The sequence below is a fragment of the Macrotis lagotis genome, chromosome 7, assembly GCF_037893015.1.
Source record: "Macrotis lagotis isolate mMagLag1 chromosome 7, bilby.v1.9.chrom.fasta, whole genome shotgun sequence".
Lineage (NCBI taxonomy): Eukaryota > Metazoa > Chordata > Mammalia > Peramelemorphia > Peramelidae > Macrotis > Macrotis lagotis.
Window position 1 is genome coordinate 388,158 of NC_133664.1, and position 27,602 is coordinate 415,759.

Consider the following 27,602-nt stretch of genomic DNA (forward strand, 5'->3'; position numbering starts at 1 on the left):
TGATGTGTCTGAAAGATTCAGTAGAGAAGCCAAGGACACCTGATCCTTACACTCCCTGGGTCTTTTTACCTGGGTTTTACCAGAGAGCTCAGTGGCCCCTGGAAAGACCCATCCAAAGAGGGTTAGTGGGTTGGGAGTTTGGGTAAATATGCACCTTTAGAGGAGTTTTAGCCATCTCTGCATGCATGCATATTGGTGGGTGCCAACTTTGCTGCCTTCCCAGAAGGGCTGCAGGATGGGGAAGGTGGCATCTGGCTTTCCTTCCAGTCTGTTAGTCCCTACTCAGGCTGAGAAAGCCCGGGGAAGGTTCCAGTGCAACTTTGGCCAAACTGGTGTGATTCCAATCAAATTAAATCTCTGCCTTAATCTCCTCTTATAATTCTAATTCATCACAGCCCGGTTTCCTCTCTCATTCATGTGTTTACTCATTTCTATTTTTGGGTCCATAAAATACGGATCCTGGGTCCCTGAAGGCAGATCTCTGCCCTGCCAGAGAAGCTGTTTCCTTGTTGCTTCCCAGGACTTCTGGATTCACCAAATAAAGATTGGGGAACAGTCCTTGGCAGAAACTGGCAGCAATCCCAAATGCTACTACCCTCTGGCCCCACCCACATTACTGCAGGGCCCCAGGCTCCCTTTAAGGTCAGGAGCCTGGGAAACTTGCTAGACCAGTAAGAATGTGACTGATGGGGATGAGAATTCAACTGGGTGAGGTCAGCCTGCAGAGTGTGACCTGGACAAGCCCAGGTTCTAGCCCACCTCTGGAGATGGCCAAAGAGATAGTTTGACCCTGAATGGATTCTGTGTGGGCCTCAACACTCAGGCTGAAAGGCCAGTCCTTGTACCATATCCTTCCTCAGCAGTCTGGCCATGGGCCTCTTGTCTGAACTCCCCTGTGGAATGGAGTGACCTGGGACTTCAGAGAGAGAGGGAAGTTGACCCCTGTCCTTGAGGGGACCATGTGAGTTTGTCTTTCTTTGTATCCTCAGTGACTACACTTAGAAGATGGCCAGCTCAGACCTTGAAGTTGAATGGGTTTGAAGTTGGGGACCCAGGGTTTGAGGAGCAACTGGTCTGGCAACCTTTCTTGAGTCTTCTCTGGATATGGAGAGACTCCTCACAGTGAAGAAATTTCAGGTCCTCTCCTGGGTCCAGTTCGAAGCACTAGGAAGCTAAATGCAAAGGATAGAGTGGAATTCTCTCTAGTCAGTGTGGGAGGGTCCAGTGAAAGTCTTGTTCTCCCAGGGTGTAAGCAGAGAATCCAGACCAGAAGAATGGGCACATTTCATTGGCAAGGACTTGGGCAATCGGTGTGGGGGGTGGTCTGCTGCCTCTACTGCACCAAGAATCTTAGAATCTTACCAATAGGACTTCACTGGGTCTTCACAACAACTCCAGGAAGCAGGGGCTTGATTTGAGGCAAAGAGGGACAAGTGATTTATCCTGTGTCTCAAAGAGAATGACATGACAAGCACTGGAATTGGATTGGGGGGGAGGGGGCTGTGCTAAGTCATCAACCTTACTTTCTCCTCCAGAGCCATCTGGGTTCAATGGCCATATATGAATCAGGATGACTGAAGGTGACCCTGAATGAGAGCCAATCAGGGATAAGTAATTTGTTTAAGGTCACACAGCTTGTTAAGTATCTGAAGCTGCATTCAAACTCTTATCTTCCTGACTCCAAAGCCAGTAGTCTATCTAGGACACCACATAGCTGTCCACAACTAGTAAATGTCTGAGGCCAGGTTTGAACTCTGGTCTTCCTGACTCCAGATTCAGTGCTCTGTGTACCTTGGAGCACCCTCTAACAGCCTTTGAATCCCCAGCTTCCTCCTTGAGAGAAAACAGAATGCGGAGGGGATCCATCCTATAGTGCAGGGGAAAGACCCAGATTGAGAAACATTCAGAGGGTTAGAGGAAGATGCCCAGGGATGTTGACACTGTGACCAACATCTGAGGCTTCTTGGGGTCCACGAGTTGATCTTGGAGGGAGAATGAAAGCAGAGGAGGAGTACCATTGGATGTACCCATCAGTGGGCCCCAGCTCCTGAGCAGCCCAAGAGAACAGCTGCCTGCAGGAGAAGGTGGCCTGGGCCTAGGCTCAGAGCTGGTGGACAGAGGGACTCCTTGGAGGAAACCAAGCATCAGATAGAGAGACTTCATGGCCTATATATGTCCTAGAGAGAGTTGCCTTGAGGAAAGACAAAAGCCACCCTCACCTGAGGGTGAAGAAGGCACCTACAGGCCCATCACCCAGTGTTACTAATTCTGAAACATTGGGTTGCTAAGAAGAAAATTAGCTGAATGTGATCTGTCAAAGACTTATGGATGATTCCAAAGGCCAACATCAACATGGAGGAAACCACCAAAGAACCTCCTTCCAGATGGCTGCCATCCCAGCTTAGAGCTGATGGCCTGTATGCAGCCCTACCTACAGGAGTCAGTCCTGTGACATCTCTCCTTGAAGACCACCAAGTCCTATGTGGGGGAGTAGCACCCCACCCTCTGAGTTGGCTAAGCTCCAGAGGGACACTGTGAATGGCCAGTTTCCTAGACACCCAGACTCAGTCTGTCTCTTGGCTATGTTTCCCATCATTCCTAGGATTTTCTGGTCTGGTCAAGAAGATTAAGGTTAAACTCTTCTCCTCTGAGCAGATCCTGCTCCCTTTCTCTCTCAAATCTCCATTCTAAGGGTCTAGCCTCAGGACCCTTCCCCATTGTGCTTGCCTGCCTTTTGGTTTATCTTCAGGCCTGGAGGAGAGAATGAGCCTCTGGAATGTGCAACAGAGCCTTCTGGTTTAAATCCAATTTATGTAAAGTCAAGACATCACCTTCCTGAGGGGCTTGATCCACTTCCAGAATGGAGGACAGGCAAGTTTCTCTGTGTCCTTTGGGGTATTGGTATAGGGAGGCAGGGCTTCCTTAGAGTCTCTGAAGGACTGAACTTTGAAACCTTGAAGGACCAAATGGCATCCATTGGTATCCCATCTTTTAAAATCCTTAAGGGAAAACTCAAGAGAGATGGATAGCCATTTTATTTCAATGTAAAACAGTAACAAAATGCTCATGCCACCTGCTGTCCCGGTTAGTGGCAGGCCCTAGCTTTCTAGTCTGTGACTTCCATACAATCTTGGAAATAGTGTCTGAGCAACAAGCTGCTCTAAAAAGAGTCCCAGTCTAGAGGGGAAATATCGGATTAGGAAATTCATTAATAATAATGTTTTGTCCTTCATTTTCAAAGAAGACCATGACATCAGGTAGGTGATGCCATGACAAGCACATGAATTGGATTGAGTGAGGGGGCTGTGCTAAGTCATGATTTTCACTTCCACCTTCAGAGCCATCTGGGTCCAGTGTTCAGATATGAATCAGGACATCTGGAGATAGCCCTGGAAGTGAGGCAATCAGGGTTAAGTGATTTGCCCAAGGTCACACAGCTAGTAGGAGTCAAGTGTCTAAGGCCAGATTTGAACTCCCATCCTCCTGACTCCAATGTCTGTGCTCTATTCTCTATTCACTGTGACATCTGAAATGGGTAAAATCACATTGAATCTAGGTAGGGCTTGCGGGGGGGTGGGGCTTGCATTATCTGTTCCTATTCCCTGAGACAACCAACCCTCCATGTCTGACCATAGCTGAGTTCAAGAACATGGGGTGGGGGAGGTTGAATGCTAAAGTGGCTTTCCCAAGTCTTGATTCCCCCAGTGTATGTGAAAGGGGCTCATTTCTCTGAAATAGCCCAATTGTTGGTGTCTTGTCCAAAGGGGAGCCAGAATCTGACGCCTCTGCAATAAGCTCACAGGATCAAGTTAGGTAGATCTGGGATTCCTCAGCACAGAGCTGATAGTGAAATTGGTGGATGTTGCTGCAGTGACTAAAAGAGAGAGTGAAAAGGAGAATGGATAAAGAGAAGAGAAGAATATCCTGAGCAGAATCCTGGTGGACACCCAACTGGGGTGTGGGAGGTACATGGATGGTTAGCAATATTTGTGTAACCACTCTATGGCCATAGATGATGTTAGAGGGCACCTGAGGGGCTTGTCTTTCTAGTTGGTTGGTTGGTTGGTTCTTGTCCTTCCTTATCGAAGAAGACCAAAATGACATCACAATGTTTGAGACAAATAACAGTGTCCAATGGTGGCTGATCAGAGCAATACCAACTCGGAATGCACTCCCACAGGTTGAACACAAAATAGTCCACAGGAACACCTGGGGTGGGTGCTCTGTACTTAAGGGATGTCACATTTCCTTTGAGCTGCTTCCATTCTGCCTCCCTCATAGAGAGCAGCCCCCTCACTGATGTTGGGTGGTTCTGTGCCAGTGTCTCCCATGCTATAGCCAATTCTAAAGGTCTTCAATGAGACCTTCAGGGTGTCTCACTTCTTCTGACCCCCTTATGAGCACTTGCCTGGGTGAGTGAGTTTTCCATAAAATAGTTTTTTGGCAAGCATATGGCTGGCATTCTAACAACATGACAGCCTATTGTAGTTGCCCTTTCTGTTGCAATATTGGAATGCCAGGCAGTTTAGCTCAAGAAAGGACCTCGGTGTTTGTATCTCCTCCTGCCAGGTGATCTTCAGAATCTTCTTAATCAATTTAAATGGAAGTGATTCAGTTCCTGACATGGCACTGTAGACCATCCAGGTTTCATAGGTATATAGCCATGAGGTCAGCACAAGGGCTCTGTAGACCTTCAGTAGTAGTAGTAGAGGCAGTCTGTCTGATACCTCATAGTCTTCCATATTTTCTTTCAGAGTCTCCCAAATTCTGAGCTAGCTCTGTCAATGTGAGTGTCAAGCTCATTGTCCATGTGAGCCTCCTTGGAAAGGACACTGCCAAGGGAAGTGAACTTGTCCACAATACTCAAAACTTCTCCATTTGCTGTCATTGATGTGGATGGTGTGGTGCTGGCTGATGGAGTGCCTGGTTTTCTTGGTGTTCATTGTTAGATCAAAACGAGCCCAAGCAGCAGAGAATTGAATCATACTTTGTTGCAGCTTCAGAGGATGCATTGAGGGCACAATCATCTGCAAACAAAAGGGGTAGTTAGTTGGCACAATAGATAGAATACTACCCCTAGAGTCAGGAGGACCTGAGTTCAAATTTGCCTCCAGACACTTGATAATTACCTAGCTGTGTGACCTTGAGTAAGTCCATTGTTTTGGCAAAAAAAAATGTCTTTCTAATATTGTTGCTCAGAAGTGCCCACTAACTGGTGTGTTTCTTAGGGATCTCAACCAGCTAGACTTCCATTAGTTTTTAGAAATTAGGCTACTGTACATCGGGGGGGGGGTACAAAAAGAGTAGATACAAAAACAATCTCTCCAAAGCAGGGTTCACCCTCTGCTCCCATATGCCAGGTCCCTGGGGAGAGTGGCCTTAAAACTCTGGCCCAGAGAATTTTTTTCTCCCACTATGGAGCCTTCAGAAAGTTCCTCTCAGGGAACATCAACAAGCACAAAAGTTGAAATTTCTATTGTATTGTTCGATTAGTATAGATCATATTCAGATTGTATGCTTACTATGTTCCAGGCATGGTTGGTGCTAAATGTTTTACAAATATTATTTCTGCATTTTGTTTTCATTATTTTGGGGGTATAGCTTTCTGATAGACTCTAAGGGACAGGGCTCTTTCCCCTGAGGTGTGACAGTCCCTAAAACTGCCTCTCCTTGAGTGTCCTCACTGTCCTTTAGTGTCCAAAGCAGCACTGTGCTCCAGAGCACCATGACAGATGCTTGAGGTTCATAAGGTTGGAACCTAGACAGTTCCATCAGTGGATGGGTTTTAGTTCAGGAAATCACCCAAAGAGATATGTATCAATGGGCTCAAAGCTACCATGGCACTTGGTCCTCTTCTTCAAGGTGTCAGTCCTATGCCTTGTCACTTCTCACCTAGGGGGAAGGAGAATAGCTTTCTGTTCTTGGGAGACATTCTCTTGGTCTTCTGCACAGCTTTCTGCTCCAGCTGATCCTTAGTGATCCCCTTTATATTCCTGGGGACATAGTGGGAGGAGGGAAAGGAAAGAGATAGAAGAAGCACTCCCCTCATCCATTCTGTGTATCCCTGGAGTCCTTCATGGCTGGGTTAGATCACCCATTGACTGACTGAACAGGTGATAACATGTTTCCATTCAACACTCTGGAATTCATCAAGGACTCATTTTTACCTCCATTTGATCAATGCTTCGATGACAGGCTGTAAGGGGTTTTTTGGAGAAACATTTTATGGAGAACATTCCCCCTTTGACATGAGTGGTTTTCTTATAAAAGGAGACTGGAAAAGCCCCACTGAAGAAAGAGGATGGTCGACAGTCTCCAGTACTCAGAGAGGTCAAAGAGGAGGATGGAGAAAAACCACTGGACTTAGCAATAGGAGATACCAAGCAGCTGAAGGATGAGGCCCTACAAGCCAGATTGCAAAAGACTGAAAAATGAGTGAGAGGAGAAAGTGAAGGGAGAAACTATCTTTAGGAGTTGGGTTGTGAAGCACAACAGAAATTCAAGATGAGAGATTCTAGGATGGAGGGGTCAAGAGGTTTCCCCCCTTATTTGCTATTTTATTTTTTCCTTATTACATGAAAAACGATTTTAACATTTCCCCTCCCCAAGTTCCTAATTCTCTTCTCTCCTCCCCTCTCCCCTTCATTGAGAAGGCAAACAATAACATAGGTTACTCATGTGTAGTTATGCAGAACACATTTCCATATAAGTCATACTATGAAAAAGACAGCAGCCAGGCTCTACCAGTTCCTTCTCTGGAGATGGATACCACCTTTCATTCTAAGTCTATAGAACTGTCTGGAATCTTTGTATTGTTGAGAGCAGGCAAGTTATTCAAGGTAGATCCTCAAACAACATTGCTATACAATGGTCTGGTTCTGCTCATTTCCTTTTGCATCAGTTCATATAAGTCTTTCCATGTCTTTTTCTGAGAGCATCTTGCTCATCATTTCTTTATATTATAAATAGATATGAATATAAATAAAATAATGGATTAGATGTAAACAACCAGTATTTATATACTGCATTAAATTTACAAAGCATTTATGTTTTTATAAACTGTTATTAGTCTTTTTTTCAATTACTTGTAAAGATAGTTTTCAACATTCAGCTTTGTAAAATTTTGAGTTCCCAATGTATCTCCCTCTCTTCCTTCCCCTTTTCTGTCACAGCAGGCCATCTGATAACAGTGGGGAGCTCCCGCAGAGGGGCCTGGCTTCGCCCTCTCCCACCAAGGCTGACTGAGGGCATTTTTAAGTGACTATAGACAGCTCTGATCGCTTTGGCGCAACTCTCGCTGCTCCTTTCCTTTCCCGGCCTGTCAGTTGTGGAACGGCTCTTATTCCGGGAAACTGGGCTCCCTTTTCTGTCTGAGAAAGGAAGACTTTATCAGATAACCGCGCTGTGGGAGTGATTTCCACTTTCGGGAATTCCCAGCTATGTGTTCCCCTCTCTTCTGTTTCCCCTCTTGTCGTACTGTCTGTCTCTTGTCCCTCTGTCTCTGTCTCTCTCTCTCTGTCCCTCTGTCTCTGTCTGTCTCTGTCTCTCTCTCTCTGTCTCTGTCTGTCTCTCTCTGTCTCTGTCTCTGTCTGTCTCTCTCTGTCTCTGTCTGTCTCTCTCTGTCTCTGTCTGTCTGTCTCTGTCTCTGTCTGTCTCTGTCTCTCTCTCTCTCTCTGTCTCTGTCTGTCTCTCTGTCTCTGTCTGTCTCTCTCTGTCTCTGTCTGTCTCTCTCTGTCTCTGTCTGTCTCTGTCTCTGTCTGTCTCTCTCTGTCTCTGTCTCTCTCTGTCTGTCTCTGTCTGTCTCTCTCTGTCTCTGTCTCTCTCTCTCTGTCTCTGTCTGTCTCTCTCTGTCTCTGTCTCTCTCTCTGTCTCTCTCTCTCTGTCTCTGTCTGTCTCTCTCTGTCTCTGTCTGTCTGTCTCTGTCTCTGTCTCTGTCTGTCTCTGTCTCTCTCTCTCTCTGTCTCTCTGTCTCTCTCTCTCTCCCTCTCTCCCCCCCTTCCCTTGCCCCCCCACTGCCCTCTCTGTTATCAAGGCCCCTCCGCACCCCCCTTTCTCTTTTAAGAGGGGTTTTTAAGGTCGGCCAGACTTCGGGGTTTCTCGACTGGGAAGGGAGGGAGCTAGTAGGTGGGAAAGGAGAAGAGAACGGGCTGGGGGGGCTTGAGTTAGTGAGGGGGCAAGCCCCCCAGTGGGGCGGGAGCCTGGGGCGCAGCCGCTGCCGGAGGGAGGCAGGCAGAGGGGTGCGGGCAGAGGCGGCGGGGGCTCCCACGTGCAGCCCCTCAACAGGCGGCTTTGGGGGATCGCTGGCTTCCGATGGACAGAGATCGCCTTTGGGGGGAGAGAAAGCCGCGCGGCGCGGGGGGGCCGGCGAGGAAGGAGGGGACCCCCGCGAGACCCCCGCCCCCCCCCCCCCCGCAGGCAGCCGGCTAGGACTGGCCCCGCCCACTCGAGTGGCCCCGCCCCGGCCCCGCCCCCGGCCCTACGTCGGAAGGCGCCGCGCGTGCGCGCGCGGGTGCGGGCCGGGGTCACGCGCAGCGTCTCCAGTGCGCGCGCACGGGGGGCGGAGGCCGCGCCTGAGGAGGAGGAGGAGGAGAGGAAGGAGAGGAGGAGGAGGAGGAGAAGGAGGAGGAGGAGGAGGAGGCGGAGGAGGCGGGGAGCAGGCCGCGGGCCGGCGGGCGGACGCACGGACGCACGGACGCAGGGACAGAGAGCCGGCGCGGAGGAGGCGCGGCCCCGGAGGCCCGGAGGCCGCGGGCGCGGGCGCAGGTGGGTGTGCGCGGGCGTGTGCGCGCGCCCGCGGGGGCGACCCCTCCCCCGCCCGGGCCGGCAGCGCGCCCCCCCCCCCCCCGCGGGCTGCCTGGGGAGACGGGGGGTGGGGAGCCGGGGCCCTTCCCCCCCGCGCGGGCCCCCACTGCAGCCCCCCCGGCCCCCACTGCAGCCCCCCCGGCCCCCTCGGGCCCCCACTGCAGCCCCCCCGGCCCCCACTGCAGCCCCCCCGGCCCCCACGGGCCCTCACTGCAGCCCCCCCGGGCCCCCTCGGGCCCCCACTGCAGCCCCCCCGGCCCCCACTGCAGCCCCCCCGGCCCCCACGGGCCCCCACTGCAGCCCCCCCGGCCCCCTCGGGCCCCCACTGCAGCCCCCCCGGCCCCCACTGCAGCCCCCCGGCCCCCACGGGCCCTCACTGCAGTCCCCCCCGGCCCCCTCGGGCCCCCACTGCAGCCCCCCTGGCCCCCTCGGGCCCCCACTGCAGTCCCCCCCGGCCCCCTCGGGCCCCCACTGCAGTCCCCCCCGGCCCCCCCGGCCCCCTACTGCAGCCCCCCGGCCCCCTCGGGCCCCCACTGCAGTCCCCCCCCGGCCCCCCCGGCCCCCTACTGCAGCCCCCCGGCCCCCTCGGGCCCCCACTGCAGCCCCCCGGCCCCCCTCGGGCCCCCACTGCCGGCCCCCTCGGGCCCCCACTGCAGTCCCCCCCAGCCCCCTCGGGCCCCCACTGCAGCCCCCCCGGCCCCCTACTGCAGCCCCCCGGCCTCCTCGGGCCCCCACTGCAGCCCCCCCGGCCCCCTGGGGCCCCCATTGCAGCCCCCCGGCCCCCTCGGGCCCCCACTGCCGGCCCCCTCGGGCCCCCACTGCAGCCCCCCGGCCCCCTCGGGCCCCCATTGCAGCCCCCCCTTCTCCGTTGCAGATGAGCCTCGTGGGCGGCCCCGCAGCGCCCCCCGCCGCCGCCGCCTCCCCCCCGGCCGGCCCCGGGCCCTGAGCCGGGCCCCTCGGAGCCCCCCGGCCCGGCCCCATGCCAACATGATGAAGACGGAGCCCTCGGGCGAGCGCAGCACGCTGCGGAGCGCCTCTCCACACCGGAATGCCTACCGCACCGAGTTCCAGGCGCTCAAGAGCGCCTTCGACAAGCCCCCGGGCCCCGGGGAGCCCCCCGCCCGCCAGGCCCCGGGGGCGCCGCGGGGCCCGCAGCAGAGCCGCGGCCGCCAGTACGGCTCCAATGTCAACCGCATCAAGAACCTCTTCCTGCAGATGGGCATGGAGCCGGGGGAGCCGCCCGCCGCGCCCCCCAGGCCCGGGGCCCGCGGGGCGCCCCCCTCCCCGCCGCGGCGCCGCCGGCCCCCCGAGCCCCCCGGCCTGAGGCCCGAGGCCGCGCCGCCCGACGGCCCGGCCTACTCGCGGGTCTCCGAGACCCGGCGCATGTTCGAGCGCCAAAGCCGCCGCGGGCCGGGCCCCGAGCCCCCCGACGAGGCGCCCGCTGCCAGGGCCCCCCCCGGACGGCCCCCGGCCCGAGGCCGTGTCCCCCACCGTCAGCCGCCTCAGCGCCGTCTTCGAGAACTGCGAGCCCCCGGCCGAGAGCCGCGAGGAGGCGGCGGGGCCCCTCGAGGAGCCCGGACCCCGGAGCCCGGCCGGGGCCCCCCGGAGAGGAGGGGGAGGCGGCGGCCCCCGGGCCCCCGGACCCGCGGCCCCGTCTCCGGCCGGAGGACCCCGCGGCCCCGGGCCCCGGGCCCCGCGACGGCGAGGAGCCTCCGGCCGCGGGGACCGGTGAGCCCCCCGGCGGCGAGGAGCCCCTCGAGGAAGGCACCCCGGACCCCACGCCGGCCGAGCCCGGTGCCTACGGGGCGCGGGCCCAGGACGACCCGGACTGGGCCCGGCCTGAGGAGCCGGAGGACCGGGGGGACAGCGACGAGAACCAGGACTACCGGCCCAGCCGCGACTACCTGGAGATCGGGGCCCTGCCCGAGGAGGAGGAGGTGCCGGCCAACCGCAAGATCCAGTTCAGCCGGGCCCCCATCAAGGTGAGTGGGGGAGCTCTCTAGGTGCCCTCTCCCACCCAGAGTGGCCCTGGCCAGCTCCAATGGGGCTTCTCAGGCCTAAACCGGTTTTTTTTTTCAAGCTTTATTTTTCAAGACTCCAGGGTACTCCCCCCCCCCCCATGATATGGCCTCAGGGACCCCCTTCTGGAGGCCACCTTGCCTCCTCCCCGTGGGAGATCTCCCGATGCTCCTGTGGGTAGCCTTTCTCTCTCTCCTGGAGTCTGGCCGCTCCCGGGGCCCTTGGCCTCTGCCGCCCTGAAGGGCTCTCTGCGGGGACCCAGCTCTGTCCGGCTCCCGTGTGGGGTGGCTGCCCCTTCCCAGGTCCTGCGGAAGCCCTGGCCTTAGGTCCTCCCAGCTTCCTCTAGGTGCCCCTGGGCTCTGCCCCATCTCCAGACTTGGTTACCCTAGCATCTCCCGCTTCCACGAGGTCAGTGGGACGCCTCCCACTGAGGAGTGACCTCCACCCCCTAGTTTTCCTGCCCTAAAGCTCAGCCTAGCTGCAGTGTCAGTCCCTCACATTACCACGAGCAATTCTCTGATGGGGAAGATGACTTCCAAAGGGAAGCGTCTCTTTGTGGGGGGCCAAGAGAAGTGGCATAAGTTCCAGAGTAGGGAGCATAAGAGGGCAAAGCAGGCCCTCCTTCCCACCAGGGTCCCCTCCACACACACACACCAGGGCCCCTTCCACACCAGGGCCCCCTTCACACCGGGCCCTCCTTCACACCAGCCCCCCCCCCCCCCTTCACACTGGGCCCTATTGATGCCCAGGGTATGGATAGTCTGGTCTTTTGCTTGCCTTTGAAAGGGCTTTCTGGCCCTCAGACTCAGTTGTGAAGTGGAGGCTGACCCTGGATCCCTTCTCTTGAGGAGGAGCAAGGTGCTTAACCTTAATAGGTTTTGAATTTGTCTTTTCCTGGTTACCCCCCCCCCCCCAGTCCCTTGGGAAGGAAGGAAGGAAGGAGCCAAGGAGAGAGAGCCTTGGAATTTAGGATCACTGTATTTTTTTATTTCTCATGGAGCACATGTTGTCAGAACTCCACCCTGTGCCCAGGACCTGCCTTGGTGATGGTAATGGGAACAGCTCTGGTGCCCACCATCTGCTGGTGTCCCTCCTCGACCCCTTGTGCCTCCATTGCTGAAGTGTCTCTGCCCCCATGCCAGTGAGGGCCTCTCCCTCTGGCACAGGCCTCCGGCTCAGGTTTTCCTCTGCTCGTGCCTCACTGCCTCCTGGCCTTGGCGCCCTGGTCCCCAGGAGAAAAGCAGAGCAGAGATGATTCCCCCCCCTCCGGTGTTGGCACCCTCTTGCTGGCACGAGTGCTTTCAGGCATTCGTGATTAAATGAAGGGATGACAGGACATCTGGGACTTCCTTTGTTCCTTGTGGTTTGCAGTGAATTCTGACTTTTTTTGACCCTGTTTGGGGTTTGCCTGTCCAAGAGTTTGCCATCTCTTTCTCATTGTACAGGGGCAAGCAGGTGAAGTGACTTGCCCAGGGTCACCCGGCCAGTCAGAGGCTGGATTGGATGCCAGGCCTGTTGGCTTTGGCCTCTGCCCTAGGTTGTGCTTAGCTCTATGTTCTGGAGCTCTCGGGAGCTCTCGGGAGCTGGGTTCCGCTTGCCCTGCAGGTTGGGAAATGGCTGGGAGAGGCTGCTTTGGTCTGGAAAGTTCCTGGGTTTTGAGGGCGACTGCCACGCCCTAACTCCCTCCCAGGAAGCTGGAGTGGAGTTGATTTGATCTTGGGCAAACCTAAGGAGTCTGAGGAGGAGGGGACGGAAGCCAGTGAGACCAGGGCTTTCCTGGTGTCCTGGGGCAGAGGATGGTACATCGAAACCCTGATGGTGACAGGCAGCTCATCACCTTACCTTACCCTTGTCTAGCTCTGTGCTGCTTCTTCTGGGAGCCCACTCTCAGCTCCTGGGCCAGTTTCCTCTGGGCTTGGGGGAGGCAGTTTCGCCCCCTCCCCCCAGACGCTTGGCCAGCCCAGCAGGCTCCTGTCCTCCTAAACCACCTCCCTCCTTGGCAGAGGTCACCAGACAGTCTGTTCCTGACTTGAAGTTCCATTGGGGGCAGGTGGAACCCTTGGGTGCATCCAGGGTGCTGCTGCCTTCTCCACCCACCTGCAGCTGATCCTGAGAATCCTGCTGGGGTCCTCTTTCAGATGTGTGTCTTGGTGAATCAATCAGCTGAGCGTCAGAGAGGAAAACACAAAGGGGAAGTTATTATCAAAATCCATTTTTGACAGTATGTAGGGCAGGTGACAAACACTCTCCCTGGGAGGCCAGGGTGCTAGCCCAGCAAGCCAAGTAGTGTCAGGGGCTTGCTTGGTCAGACTCGGACTACAGGTAAATAGAGACACATACCGAGAATGAAGTGGCCAGGAGAGTTGGGGGAGGGAGAGTGGGTCTGCTCCATGGACAAGTGGAGAGGCTGCCTCACCCTGGCCCTGGAATCCGGCCTCAGAAGTGCTCTCCAGCCTCTTCCTAAAGCCCCTCCCCGAACCTCCATTTCAGGAGGGTGCCCTCTAGGCCCCACTCCAGCCCTCCCCCGGCAGGAGGGGGGTTCTTGGCAGTGATCCAGCCTGGTTTCCTTCTCTGACTCATTTTACAGATGAGGAAACAGAGCCTTGTCCAGGGTCATACAGCTTGGTGTGTCTGAGGCTGGATTGGAACTTGGGAAGTTGAGTCTTTCTCAGAACCCGCCCCCCCCCCCTTGCCTAGCTCTGTGCCGTCCCGATTCCCACCCCAGGTCCCCTGGGCCTCCTTGCCTTGGATATCTCTGGCTGGGTCACCCTGGGAACTGAGGGGGGTCTAGTTCTCTTCTGGATGGGGTCTTCCAGAGATGGCCAGCCTCCCTCTGAGTTGGAGAGCACACACACTCATCCAGATCCACTCACCCACACTCCCCGCCTACATGTATTCACACACTCACACTTACTCAGACGCATACTTCTCTATATATGCTCCCCACAACCTTCACACACACACCCGTGTCCTCTCCAACCAGAGTAGCCGTGGGATCCATAGCTCTACAACCTGTGACTCTGGGCCCCCCCAACATTCTTAAGGTACCCTGATGGGTCCCCTGAACCGTCTCTTGCTAACTTAGTACTAGGCACGTTTCCTGCCTCTCTGTGTCTCAGTTGCCAATACATAAGATGGGGGTTCTCGGAGTAGTGACAGGAAAGTTCTTGGTTTCAGGCATTATTGTTAATGTTTTTCTCCCTGAATTTCACCCCATCCTGTCCCATTTCTGAATGCCAGCTAGTCTTTCTCTCCCTCTTTCCTAGCAGTCCCCTCTGTAGAACTGTACAGGGAAGGTCAAGGTGCTGTCCAGTGAACAGCCAAGTGAAATAACTTTGGGGAGTCCATTGGCCCCCTCATGTGTCTGACATTACTATTAGGGGAATCCTGCAGAGTCCTCCAAGAGCCTCCCCTGGGTCCTCCCTCTCCTCCTGCCTCACTGTTGATAATGTGGTCTTCTGGGGGCCTTCTCTCTGCCTGGTAGATCCTGGAGGCCTGGACCCCAGCCTCAGAGTGTGGCTTAGCAGGAGAGGGAGCTTTTAGCTTAAGTGAAGGTACAGGACTCCGAGCCTGGGGCCACCTTAGTCTGGGTGACTCTAAATGGCTTAGAGGCTGACATCTCACCAGAGGGGTGGCCCTGCTAGAACGGGCCCAGCCATCCATGATCAAGCAGCTGAGGAGGATTTGGGGGAAGCCCAGCTTCTGAAGAGGCCCATCTGAATTGTGCAGAGAGGGGGTGCATTTGATCTGGTTCTGAATGGAAAGGCCTTGAAAACCCAGAGGTGTTTGCTTTATCTGGAAGAAGGGGAGCCTTGGTTCCATGCTGGGGGGTGGCAGCAGGACCATGTGTGCTGGATGAGGACAGGAGCTGTTCTCTGGGTCAGGGGTCCCGGGTGTGATGAGAGAGATGGCTCTGGTCTCCTGTGAGAGGGGGGGAGAACAGGAGCTGTTCCCAGGTGTGATGAGGGTCCCAGATGTGATGAGGGAGAGCAGATGTTCTCTGGGTCTGGGGCTTGGCCAGTGGGTGATTTGAGAAATGGATCATTTCTCTGCTTTGGACTCTGGTTCTTGGCTTGGTTGGCTCCAGGTAATTGGTGGTTCCTTTTCTCTGAAACTGAACCCCAGAGATGTCTGAGCAGGGCAGATGTCCTGCCCTCCTCTCCATGTGGACCCCCAATCTCCTTGGGGATTTTAGATGTGTCCCCTAATTGTGTTGACTGTGAGGGAGTTTGTAGATCACCAAAATGCCCAGAAATATTTCAGACCAAGTGCTGCCAAGCTCCAATGCTTCTCTGTCTTGTCTTTGGGAAGTTAACTTCTGGAACCTCTGAGAAAATTTCCAGTCACTCTCTAGGGTATGTTCACAGGCTGCTTCCTGGCCAGGCAGGAGCTCCATGTGGGTCTAGGAGATGCCACAGACTGTGCCTGTTGGTTGCCCCCCGGCAGGGCCTCTGAGGTCATCTGCCTCGACCTGGGTCTTTGGACCTTTTCAGCGAGATGAGGGGGTCACTGGCATATTCCTATTATGACTTTGGAAGACCCTCCCTCTGCTGGTGGCAGGCCAGGGAGGGCCCCCTTGGCTGGGCTCACTGCTCCCCAGACCTGGCCTTTCCTGGCTGTTGGTCATTCTCCACTCCAACATCCTCCTCGCCTCTCCAGATGGGCCAGGATTTGGATTCTGAGGACATGGGTACCCCACGAGTGACTGTGAGGGCACGAGGACTCCAAGGGAGACTCTCCTTTGTTGATTGTCTCCCTTTTGGCAGATGAATGGAAGTGAAAGACCCAAGCTGCTTGGGCCAACAGTGTAGACTGGAGGTTTTGGGCTCTGGGGACTGTTAGAATGATCTTATACTGATGATTTCTCCTCTGGGGCCTTCCTTTCTCTCACTAAAGTGGAATGATTTCATTTTTCTTCAAAGGGGCTGTGAAATTTAATTGAATAAATCTCAGATTTGGAAGGAACTTGAAAGTTCCCTTTTCTGACATCCTGGGTGAGTGGTCCTCTGGACTTTGCTTGAAGACCTCCACCAGGGAGGTCTTTGGCACAGTTGGCTTTCAGCCTGGCAGTGAGCCTGGTGAGTCTCTTCTGGAATGCCAGGACTTTTTCTGTCCTTCCTCACCCCTTTTCCTTCAGCTGATGCTTTAAGGGGGGCCTTTGGGCCCTTGGGCGGCCCTCCTGGGAGTGTCCTTCAGCTTCTCCATGGCTCCCAAGGACAAAACAGACTCATGTTCCTGAAGATTTCTGACTGGGATGCTGAGTTCTCATCTCTCCTTTGAACCTGGGCTTGGTCAAATGGTCTGAGGGAATAAAATGATTTGGGTTGAATTTGGGGTAGGGAAGTGGGCATCTGCTGCATCATTCTTGATGGATTAGGCTCCCTGTCCTTGCCGAGCATTTATTTTCTCCTCACTGGGGTCCCGGTGCCTCCTCAGGGACAAGACTGTGGTGGAAACTTATTTGGGGAAAAGAGAGTTGCAGAGTGGCCTGCGGCCCCGTTTTCAGCAACGTACTGTCTCCTGGTTGCGAGGACATGCACATAACTCCAAGTCTGGGGAGTGGGGGGTGGTGGTGGGTGGCTTACCAACCAGTGTTAGGAATTCTGGCTCGGTTTGGAAATGGTCAGCAGGCAGAGCTTCCATCTACTCTGGGCCCTGCTCTCCTCTCCCTCTGGTCTCTGGCTCTTTCTCTCCACACTCTCTCCCAGTGACCTCATCTGCTCTCCTGACTCAGTGATTATCTCTACAGAGATCCATCAATCAATCCAGCCTCGGAGCTAAATATTGGTGTCTCCCTCCTCTCTCCTCCTCACACCCCCCACCCTTCCTCCTGTTGTCTGTCTCTCTCTCTGTCTTCCTCCCTCTTCCCTCACTCAGTCCTCCCTCCCTTCTCTGTCTCTCCTTCCTTCCTTTCTTCCCCCCTCCCCCCTTCCCTCTCTCCCTCTAACCCATGTCTCTCTCCTCCTCCAGGAACATGGAGGTAGAGCAAGGCTTGTGCTGTGTGGGAGCAGTGACTGGGCCAACTGGGGGAGTCCTGGGAAATCAGGGTGGCTGGAAGGCTAGAGGAGGGGGCTGAGGACAGGAGATGCTGGGAGAAATGACCCTTTAGTGTAGCCCTGAGCTCTTTCCGCCCTCTGCCCAGCTTTGTATGGCATTGTGGGGGCTGGGGCTGGGGCTGGGACCTGGACCTCCCACCCCCCAGATTGCTGCAGTCAGGCCTCAAATCTTGATGTGTCTTGCCAGCTTCAAAGTCCATGGGAGGGCGGGGGTGGGGGGAGATCTTCCTGCTCTGAGGTTTTTGGTCTCTGGCTTCTGGGTGTTTGGAGATTGCATTCTAGGCTCCTGCGGATCAGTCCCTGCCTGCCCTGAACTGCCGGGGAGGTGGCCCGCAGCTGTCTCTCCCAGCGAGAAAGGCGCAGTGGGCAAGTGTGGGTGTTCCTTCTTTCACAGCCCGACACCGGTCTTGGGAATAATCTTGGTTTAGCTGTTCTCAGAGATTTCCCTTCTCTTAGGAAAGCCCAACCCCCTATTTACAGGGGTGCCCAGTGTGTATGGAGTTTTGGACAAAGAAAGAAGCAAGGATGTTGGGTTGTAGGCAGGACTGAGGCAGGCAGGGGGCAGGGGTCCTGCCAGGCTCACCCAGCTAGTCCGTGTCAGAGGCAAGACTTGATTTTTTTTATCTCCCTGGCTCCTGGGCACTGGGATGTCCCTCCTGGAGCTGGCCCTTGCTTGTGCTCTAGATTAGTGTGTGTGGGGGGGAGCAGCTGGGACATACTCTGGTTCTGGGGAGAGGGTGGTACAATGCCTTTGCCCCATTGAGGCTTGCAGGGACTTGAGAGGACCCAAAGACCATTTGGGGAGACAAGAGAAGCTCACCACCTTTATTCTGAGTTGTTCCTGAGCTGTAACCTGAACTAGAGGGGTTTTGGTGGGGGAGGACCCCTCCCTTGACCTATTCCTCTGACAGGGTCTGAGGGCTCTAGGACCATCAGCTAGAGTTCCCCCCTTTCCAGTGACTTATCCTGGGTCAGGCAGGATCTATCTCTGTCTATCATTGCCACCTGGTCCCTAAGGAATTCTCTGTGGGGGCTCCCTGGGGTGCATTTTGTGATGCCTAACACAATTCTGATAGCTTGACCTAACTGAGGACCACAGGGCCCAAGACTGGAGCTGGGAGGGGCTTCCAAGTTGAGTTCAGCTGAGGCTTGGCTTGAAAGCAGGGCTTCCTCTGAAGCTGAAGGCTTGGTGGCCTTTGTCCGAAAGCACCTTCCGTGCCCTTCTTGGATTCTCTTCTCCACAGCCCTCAGCCCCTCTTCTACCCTCCTGGCTGCTGCGCCTCTTCCCTTCCCCTCCATTCCCCACCCCCAGGACAGTCCCTTCCTCTGGGCTTCTGTCCTAGCATTCCTGGGTCTGTGTCCTCTGGCTTTATTTGGGAGCATGTGATGTGGTCGGCCCTTCCATTCTCACTTGCCTTCTCTGTTGCCAAGGTGGGAGTTGGGGACGTTTTTCACAGAAGGAGATGTTGTGGGAGGCTTGGAGTCGGCCTTAGGGTTTCCTCACTCTGCCCGGCTTGACAGGGCACTCAGTCCTGAGGTGCCCCAGGAGGGCCAGCCAAGAGCTCTCAGCTCGGGCAGCCCCATTGGGGATGGCCGCACACTCCATAGGCGCCCCCAGCTCCATTTTGTGGATGGGGAACCAGGCCCAGAAAGGTGCCTTGCCAGGCCGGCCATCTCCTGACTCATTCCCGGGGCAGCTCCCTGGGCATGGGCAGGAACTGGGAAGCAGGGAAGTAGGCTCCAGCCCAGGGGAGGGCTGCCATTTTAATGCTCTTGTTCCCTGTGGTTTGGGTCAAATTCAAAGAAGATTGAGTTAATTCTGATATTATGTAAGGTCTCAGGCTGTCATGGTGATAGCCTGCTCCTAAGCTCCTGCCTCCCCCTCCTTCCTCCTCCCCATGCCTCCCTCTCCTCTCCTCCTTCCTCCTCCCTCCCTTTGCCCTCCCTCATCTCCCTCCTTCCTGTTTCTTGACCTTACCTGGCCTTGCCTGGATGCTTTTGCTACTTTTGTCCGGGTCCTTGACTGTGCCGATTCAGGGAAGAATGAGGAAGGGCCCAGGCCTCGGGGCCTCTCCCAGCCCCTTTTCCCCTCCTGGGCTGTGGCTTCAGAGGAGGACTCAGGGACAACTGAGGCTCAGGTTGTGGCCATGCCCTGCCCAGGGTTCCCCTGAACCCTGGTGCTCAGAGGTGAGACCTGGAGTCCCTGACCTGCACCTGCCTTGTTTGCTCTGAGAGGGTGATTTCAGGGGTAGTCAGGCCTTGGACTCTGGTTCTGGGGGGAGGGTGGCACAATGCCCTTGCCCCATGAGGCTTGCAGGGACTTCAGAGGACCCAAAGACCATTTGGAGAGACAAACTCACAACTTGCACTCCCCCCCACCTTTTTGATACTGTAGAGGGGAGCTCAGTTGGACCCCAGACTCCCCAGAAGGAGGCAAGCAGAGTAGATGGGCATCTCATTTTTTGGTCAGGAATGGATTTTGTGAAAGCATTGAGGGGCCACTTGGATCTTCCCCAAAGCCCTGCACGAGGACCCCTCAAACAGTCTCTTCTCAGGACTCTGATTGTAGCTGATGAATGGATTCATTTTAAGAGAATCTCATCTGCTAATATTTATCTAAGAGGTATTAATTAAACAAATTATTCTGGTTTCCTAATGAATATAATTAATTTCCTGACATTCCCCATCAAGGCTTGGGAAATCAGTTGGAAGTCTGGATAATGTCCCTTGGGGTAGGAAAAAGGCTGTGTTCCAGTCCAGGTAGTTCAGCAGCAGCTTCTCCTTCCTTCTGAGATTGAGCCAGCTGGAGTCTCTGTTTTGACCTTTAGGACTTTTAGGACAAATAGTAATGTGCCCATTTTATAGATGAGTGACTCATTGGCTCTCCGAGTTTCAGGATTGAGGTAACTAAGGTAATTTCTCCAGTTCCCAGATCTAGGAGGGCTTTTGGGTCCAAGGATGGCAGCAGTGGGTGTGTTGAGAAGGGCCCCTGCCCACCTTGGTGTGATGGGCTGAGCCTGAGCCCAGAGTTATGTGTGTACCTGTTTGGGGGACCCTCAGCAGGGAGAAGAGTACCTGGAAGGGGACATCCGTAAGACTTTGTTCTAGGCCTCTGCTCAGGATGGAGTCAGGAGAGAGGAGAGGCAAGATGGTGCTGCCCTTTTAGGCCCCAGGAGTCAGTGGATTCAAATTTAGTGGGGATGGGGGATTATTTCAATAATTGATTTTTTGGTGATCCTGGGTAATTTATGTGTTTATAAGCTTGGTCCTGAGAAGGGCAAAGTCTCACCAGGCTGCTGCCAGAGGGACCAGAGCTGGGGTGGAAAGAAAGAAGAGCAAACCCAGGCCCTGGAGGGGGAGACCAGGCTGAGCATTGAGACCCTGGCTGCCAGGGTCCAACTGGAGCACCCATGACTTGGCATAAGCTGACCAGGTTTATCCTTGGGTAGTAGATGGTTAGCTCATGTGCCTTCCTGGGCCTGGATGGGGTGGGCTGCTAGTCCCAAGAAGGCCAGTGCCAGGGGAACAGGTCTTGCCATCATTGGTCCTTAGACTCCTTGGACAAAGTGGTCCCAAAGAGCTGGAAATGCTGCCTCAAGGCTGGAGCTTGATAGGTTGACTGGGTGGTTTGGTCCTCACTTGATTTGGGGTAATGAAGGGCTGGAGAGGTGGCTCTATCTCAGTGGAGAAAATTGGCAGAGGCATCAGAAACTATGTGCCATCTGAACCGAACTGAGAAGGGGCAGAAAGATTTTGGAAATCTGGAAAGTGGAACTAAGCTGCCCAGGGGCTTGGGTCTTTCAAGGCAGATAAAGCTGGACATGGGGAGGCCAGGTTCCCTGACTGATGAGTCTGACTAATCTGAGAAGAGCTTCTTGCTCAATGTTCCTTGGTAGCATGTCTTCCCCTCCCCTCATTCTATTTGTCTGCCCCCTCCACCCCCATTCCCATCCATCCCTCCATTCCCCCAATTGACCTAACCACTGCTCACCCTGTCCTGCCCCTCTGTCCACCCCCACTATCCATCCTTTGTCATACATCCATCCTCCATCCATCCATCTATCCATTACTCACCCTGCCCCATCTCTCCATCAACTCCCCACCCCCATCTTTATCATTCCTCCATCTCCTCATCTATCCCTCCATCCATCCATCCCTCATCACCCATCAGTCCGTTAATTTTTGGAGGATGATGGATCTGGAATGCCCGTGCCCCTGCTCATTGGCTCCATGACAAAGCTTCTTGAAAAATGCTGAATCAAGAAGTAGCCTCTGGCCAGGATGCCTCCTTCTTGGCCTTGGCCTCTAACTCCTTTGACTTAGATGGGGCCTGTTCACACAGTGCCTTTCTCTATCTTTCATGCTCAGCCCAGTCCTGGGGAGATGGCAGCAGCTTCCCCAGGGCTTTTTAACTTGAGTTGGTGATCTGGACAGGTTTAGTGTCTGTTTGGGTCCACTGGGATCAAGGGGTCAAAGACAGTGGAACCGGAAAGGGGTCAGACAAGTGAGTAGCTGCTGAGCTCACAGGGTGCTAGAGTGGGACATTGTAGAGGGGGAACAGCTGGGCAGTCTGCGATGCCTCTGGGGAAGGTCAGCAGAAGAAGGTGGAACTGAGGCAGATTCTGCCTTTGACTGACAACATCCAGCCACCAGGTAAGGCTGAATGTGGACTGATTCTAACTCAGGTCCCCAGACTCCAGAGTCAAACATGTCACATGATTGCTCCGCTCCTCTCTTGGGGGCGGGATGTAAAGTAGGAGGAAGAAAAGGGAAGGGGATCAGGCTCTGGCTGCTCAGCTATGATCAGTGTGGCTTGCGGGTTGGGGGAGAGTGGAGAAGCATCCCTTCTTCCCAGGTCACTGCTTGGGGCTCTTGGGAACGGCTTCCAGTATCCACTGTGAATTCTGTCAGGCCTGGGGGATCTGGGCTACCCAGAATTTTAGAGACTACCAAAGAGGGTAGAGCTCTCTCAGCCCCTTTAGCTTGAGGGACCATGGGGCAGAACAAAATATCCCTTTCTCCTGGAGCAGAGTTGTGGGTCTGCTGGTCCCCAGGCTAAGGCCCTGTAACCAGGTGGTGGATTCCCGTGGTCTTTGGGGAGCTGCTTTCAGTGGGAGAATCCTGCCAAACATCGAAATTTGATTCATGGGAAAATGTGATGGTCATCCCGATGCTGAGCTGCAGCCTTTATGCCTTTTTAGAAAATAAGATTTTCATGTTAGTTCCCTTATCCTCTCCCCTTTTCAGAGAGCCATCCCATATGACAACAATAAGGTCAGCCCAGCTGATGGTCACATGGAAGAGGTCCAGAAACATCCTAGAAGTGGTGCAGTCAGACCTTGACTTGGGGGCAGCCTCTCCTTGCTCTTCCCAGAGTCCTTCTTGAGATTGTGTTGCATTTGCCTTGAATTTTTTGGGATGTGGCTGTTCTTTTTGTTGACCCCATTGTGGTCAGTGGGTATGCTGTTTTTCTTTGGGGAAACTTGGTGGTATAGTGGATAGAGCACTGGCCAAGGAGTCAGGAGGATGGGAGTTAGAATCTAGCCTCAGTCACTTGATGTTTAGTAGCTGTGTGTCCTTGGGCAAGTCACTTCAACCTGATTGCTTTACATCTGGGGCCATCTCTAGTCGTCCTGATTTCTGTCTGGTCCCTGGACCCAGATGGCCCCTCCATTTCTTCAAAAATGAAGGACAAACTTATTTTTCATGGCTCTGAATCAACTCAGAGCAGCTTTCCAGGCTTCTCCCTTCACAAAATATCATTTCATATGGAGCTATAACATTCCATTTCACCCACACACCACAAATTATTTACCTGTCCCCCAATCTATGGGCATTGACTTCCTTTCTCTTTATGGAGTCTATGGGAACTTTCTTCTTATCCATGTCGTATATAAACCCAACGTCTCTGGTTCAGAGTATTTGGACATTTTAGTCACGAAGTTGCCTTCCATTTTAGAAGCTCCACCAACAATGGACTAGGGTGCTCATGGACATCTCTTCTGGGTATGAGGTGAAGCCTCAGAGTTGTTTTGCTTTGCGTTTTTCTTATTAGTGGTTTAAAACCTTCATGTGCTTGTGAATTCTTGCTGCTTTTCTTTTAAGTAACATTGGCTCATATTCTGTTAATCTATTGGGGAATGGTTTAGTCACATGTGTATTATTGTATTTTAGATTCCAAACCTTTATTAGAGAAATTTGGTACAAAGATTTCTTGTCCTCTTTGGTCCCTTTCCTTCTCCATCCTATGTGCCTAACTGTTGTCTGTGTAGCTTCTCAGTTTCAAAGATCAAAGTTATCTAAAGGTCCTGTGTTGATTTAGAACATTTTGTAAAATATGGTTTAACCCTAATTTCTGACGGATGGTCTAGTTTTCCTAGGTGGGAAGGACTAACCTGTAGGAAGGGTGTGGCCAGGTACTGTCCCCTGGGGCCCCCTCTCCACCTCCCACTTTTTTTTGCAAGGTAATGGGGTTAAGTGACTTGCCCAAGGTCACACAGCTAGGTAATTATTAAGAGTCTGAGGTCGCATTTGAACTCAGGTTCTCCTGACTCCAGGGCCAGAGCTCTATCCACTGTGCCACCTAGCTGCCCCTCCACCTCTGACTTTTACCTCTCAGCAATTTCTGCCTTCACCTCATCTCCTTGTGTATTTTGAGAAAGAATTCTTGTCCTCATTTTCCCCCTTCCAGGGCTGCTGCATTTATTCACTCCTCCAATATTTCTGCTGTTTGGGGGTTCCAGGAGTAAATAACCTCCCTAGTTGTACTTAACTTTCTTTTACCTTATTGAACATCCATCCTTTGTCCAGTGTGGTCAGGCTCAGGACTGGGCTATACCCTGAACACACGTTATTCAGATGCCCTTTCCTCTTTCCAGATTCCTTGCCCAACTTGTTTCTCAACTGAGTTGTGCAATTTAATAACTGCTCTGTGTCTTGGAGTTTTCAGCTGAAGGTGATCTGTGAATTCTTATAATTGGGACTTCATTTTCTATGGGTTGCTCCCTTGTGTTCTTTCCTGCATTATGGCTGTGGGGCTATTTGTCGTTTCCTGTTCTGTGAAGCCCAGGGTCCTCAGGTGGACTCCAAGGACTCCAGACCCCTGCCTTGTGTGTGTTTGCTTCTCTTCTTCGAAATTGTCCTTCTCTTCTGTGTGTCTGTATCCCCAATCCCTTGTTTTCTCCTTTATTTTTTTATTTTTATTTTTATTTTTTTTTAGTTTTTTTTGCAAGGCAAATGGGGTTAAGTGGCTTACCCAAAGCCATACAGCTAGGCAATTATTAAGTGTCTGAGACCGGATTTGAACCCAGGCACTCCTGACTCCAGGGCCGGTGCTCCATCCACTGCGCCACCTAGCTGCTCCTTTCCTTAATTTCTTTAATGAAACTCTCCATCTCAGTTTTACTCATTATTTCTGTTGTGCAGATCATACATTCTGCACTTAAAATTCTTAATTTTGTTTCCCCGGGAACAGTGTATCAGATACCATGTTCTTTCCCCTTTCCTCAAGCATTGAACCCTTTTCCTTGGAGGCCATATTCCTTCTCTTCTTAATGATGTCCCTATTGAATCATCTGCTATTCTTAACATCTTTGAGTTTTCTTCTTGAGATCTTTGATCTTTTGAAAAATTGTCCTGATTTCCCATTCACTCTCTGACTCTGTTTCCTTTGCTGGTGTTTCCTTGGGGGCTGGTCTCAAAGCAACTTGGTATCCTCCCATACTGGGCAATTCATAGTTCCTTGGCCTAGATCTCTGCCCTGAGAGACTTTGGGTGGTCAGAATTTGTCCTATCTGGATGCTGTGCTCTTTACCTAGACCTTGTGGGCTGCTGTGCCACCCTCTGCTACTCCCACCCCCATGCCCCACTCTTTATTGCCCATTTTTCTGGGCCATCAGCAGCAGTGATGACCTGATTGTCCTAAGGCTTGTCTACCTGGATACTTTGCTGTTCAGAGCTTGGCAGCATTGGTGCTACAGCCCTGTGGCTCCCAGCAAGCTTTGACCCCTGAGGGATTGGTGCTGCCCACCATGCTGGCTGATTGGCTGCCTGAGTAAGCTTCTCAGCTAGGAACCAAAGTCTTCCTGACCCTGCACAGAGGAAGAAGGTACCAGGTGTGGGGTTGGGGTTTGTTGCAGGTCGGAGTGTCAGGACCCAGGACAGCCTCTGTATTGGATGTGTGGTAGCAAGGAGGGGAACTCAGTAAGCCTCAGGTCTCAAACTTCCTTTTGGCTTTTGGGCATCCTAAACTATCTCTAGGGCTTCATTTCTATTTTGGAGGAGTTTAAGAGGTTGTGTTGATTGGAGAAAATGTCTAGTCTGCAATTTTTTTGCTTCCCATAAGGATGCCCTTGTGAAAGTCCCTTTTGCTAGGATTTTTCAAATTGATTTACTCATTTAGTCTGGGTTTTCTGTTCTCCCTTTCAAGGGCCTCAGAATTTGTGGGCTGTCAAGCCTCCTCTTTTGGTTTGGGATCAGAGTCCTATGATTGACACGGGTCAAACCCATGACTCTGCCTTCCTTGGGATTGGTTATTTGCAAGCAGCTTTCAGAAGGGAAGTAGGAATACCCTCAACATAGCCCAGTATTCTGGGGACCACAACCCAAGAGCAGAATCTTGGAAGGTGGCCACTTGGATGCCTCGATCAGGAAAGGGCCAGACCAGGCCCTCCAACCAGCCGGAGTCCTGGAGACTTGGCACAGCCTTTCACTGGAATGGGATGGAGTGATTCTTTTTAATTTTGCCCTCTCAGAAGGCTGCGGTTGGTTTGATATTTGTTCGTTTTGCTAGGATGTTTCTTTAAAAAATAAATGTGCATTTGGCAGGTGAAAGCATCTTAGAAATGGGGGGTTCTGAAGGGGAAGGAACCTAAGAATAGCACTAGGGATAGGTCCCAGAAAACAGATGATCTGGTTCTGCTAGAGGGCCCAAAGGGCTTGCCTCCTGGCTCCTGGGGGTTAGGATGGCCTAGAGAATGGAACCTTGGTCAGTAGACATGAGGGAACCCATAGATGAGCGACATTTAGGTACTGAGTGTTTGCCAAGTAAGAGTGCGTCATAGTCCAGTGGTTCCTCATACTGTGACATCACGGCAGCATCAGCTGTGAGGTCCTGTGGTCCTTGGGCATCATTTTCCACATCATCTCCATTCATAAAAACAGCCTTGGTCAGGTCAGTTTTGGATCCCCTTGATGGGATCAGGACCTTGGGTGGGCTGGAGGTGGTGGGGTGGGGGTGGATGGGCCCAAAGGCTTGTAGCTGCTGAGACCCCAGGAAGCCTCCAGGAAAGAGACAGGAGCTTGGAAAGAAGAGTTGAGCCAGGGATTTAAAGCATGGATCCTATTGGCCTGCACGCCTTGGCTTCTTGCTGATTACATTTTATGATGAGTACATGACAGGTTACAGTTTCTGGAAAAATATGCTTAAGTGCCTTTTCATCAGAGAGAGTTTAGAGCCCTGGCTTCCCCCTCCAGATGCCTGTGGGCCTGGACAAAGTGCCCCCAGTGAGAACAAGCTGACTGTCTGGGACCGGCCTCCCTGCCCCAAGTCTACACCTGACAGGGTGGTTTTCTCCCCTGTGATTGGGGCATTGAGCACAGAGAGCATTTGGGTCTGTAAGCCAATAATGCCCAGAGTGAATGAGACTGAACCAGACCCAGCGGGGTCTCCCTGCACCCCATCTGGAGTCTCTGGGCTCTGACACTGGGACCTTAACTGTGCCCCAGGATTTCCCCTTCAGTAAGAAGTGCCCCTCACAGCAGCTAGCATCACCAGGCCTCTGCTCACAAGTCGCCAGTGGGACCCAGCCTGGCACTGCCCCTCCCATCTACACCTGCCTCCTTCATCCAGAGTGTGCCAGCCAGGAGGGACATTACCTTAAGCATAGGTGCCCCAGGCTCTCCCCTTCTGGGACCTCAATGCCACACCTCCATCTCTCTTGTGGACAGATCCTCAAGTTCTGGCTGTGGTTGCCATTGTTTCTTTTCTTAAAACTCTTAACCAAACAACATGGATTTATTTCTTCCTCCCTGTGCCAGGCCAACAGTTCAGAGCCTCCTTTGGGGGTCCCAGTCTCAAAACTAAAGCCATGAGGCACCCACAGATAGCTGGGTAGTTCAGTGTATAGAAAATTGGGCCCAGAGTCCAGACCTGACTGGCCTCAGGCACTTACTAGCTGTGTGATCCTGAACAAGTCACTTAAATCTCCATTGGCCTCTGTGAGGATCATAATAATACTTCCCTCCCACTCAGCATGGTGCCTGGCGAACAGTAGGTTCTCCCCCTCACCCCTACTAGAGTTTGACCTGAAGACCCCATACTCAGCCTGTCTTTGGGGTGGACACATCAGGGCTTGAGAGGTGGGAACCCCAGACCTTTGTCAGCTGCCCTAGACAGACAGAAACAGCTGATGTCAGACCAAGCCAGCAAGAATCCTGTGCGCTAGGCTTCTCCTAATCACCTCCTCATTCGAGGGGGTATCTCCATTTGACAGATGAGGAAGCTGAGACCAGGCTGGTTAAGTGATTTCCTGGGATCACCTTAGCAGAACTTTCTGGCCTTGGAGGAGCCCTTGATGAGTTCTTGCTTCATTGGATTGAATTTCAGAGTGAGGCCCAATGACCCCCCAGGTCAGATTCTCAGGGCCTCCCCACCTGCCCCTGCCTTCCAGGACCAAGCTAGGAGGCCTAAGCTTCCCCAAAAGGGTACCTCCCTACCCCCATCAG

General features: G+C 53.4%; 1 protein-coding gene across 1 annotated transcript in view; it reads left to right on the plus strand.

The window, feature by feature from the left end:
• Positions 1–9,710: 9,710 nt before the first annotated feature.
• PPP1R9A (protein phosphatase 1 regulatory subunit 9A) overlaps positions 9,711–27,602 on the plus strand; it is an 85,341-nt gene continuing 67,449 nt past the window's right edge. The window contains 3 exon segments of the mRNA XM_074195349.1: positions 9,711–10,262; positions 10,264–10,385; positions 10,387–10,784. Of these exon segments, the coding sequence (XP_074051450.1) occupies positions 9,790–10,262; positions 10,264–10,385; positions 10,387–10,784 (993 nt within the window). The 5' untranslated portion in view covers positions 9,711–9,789.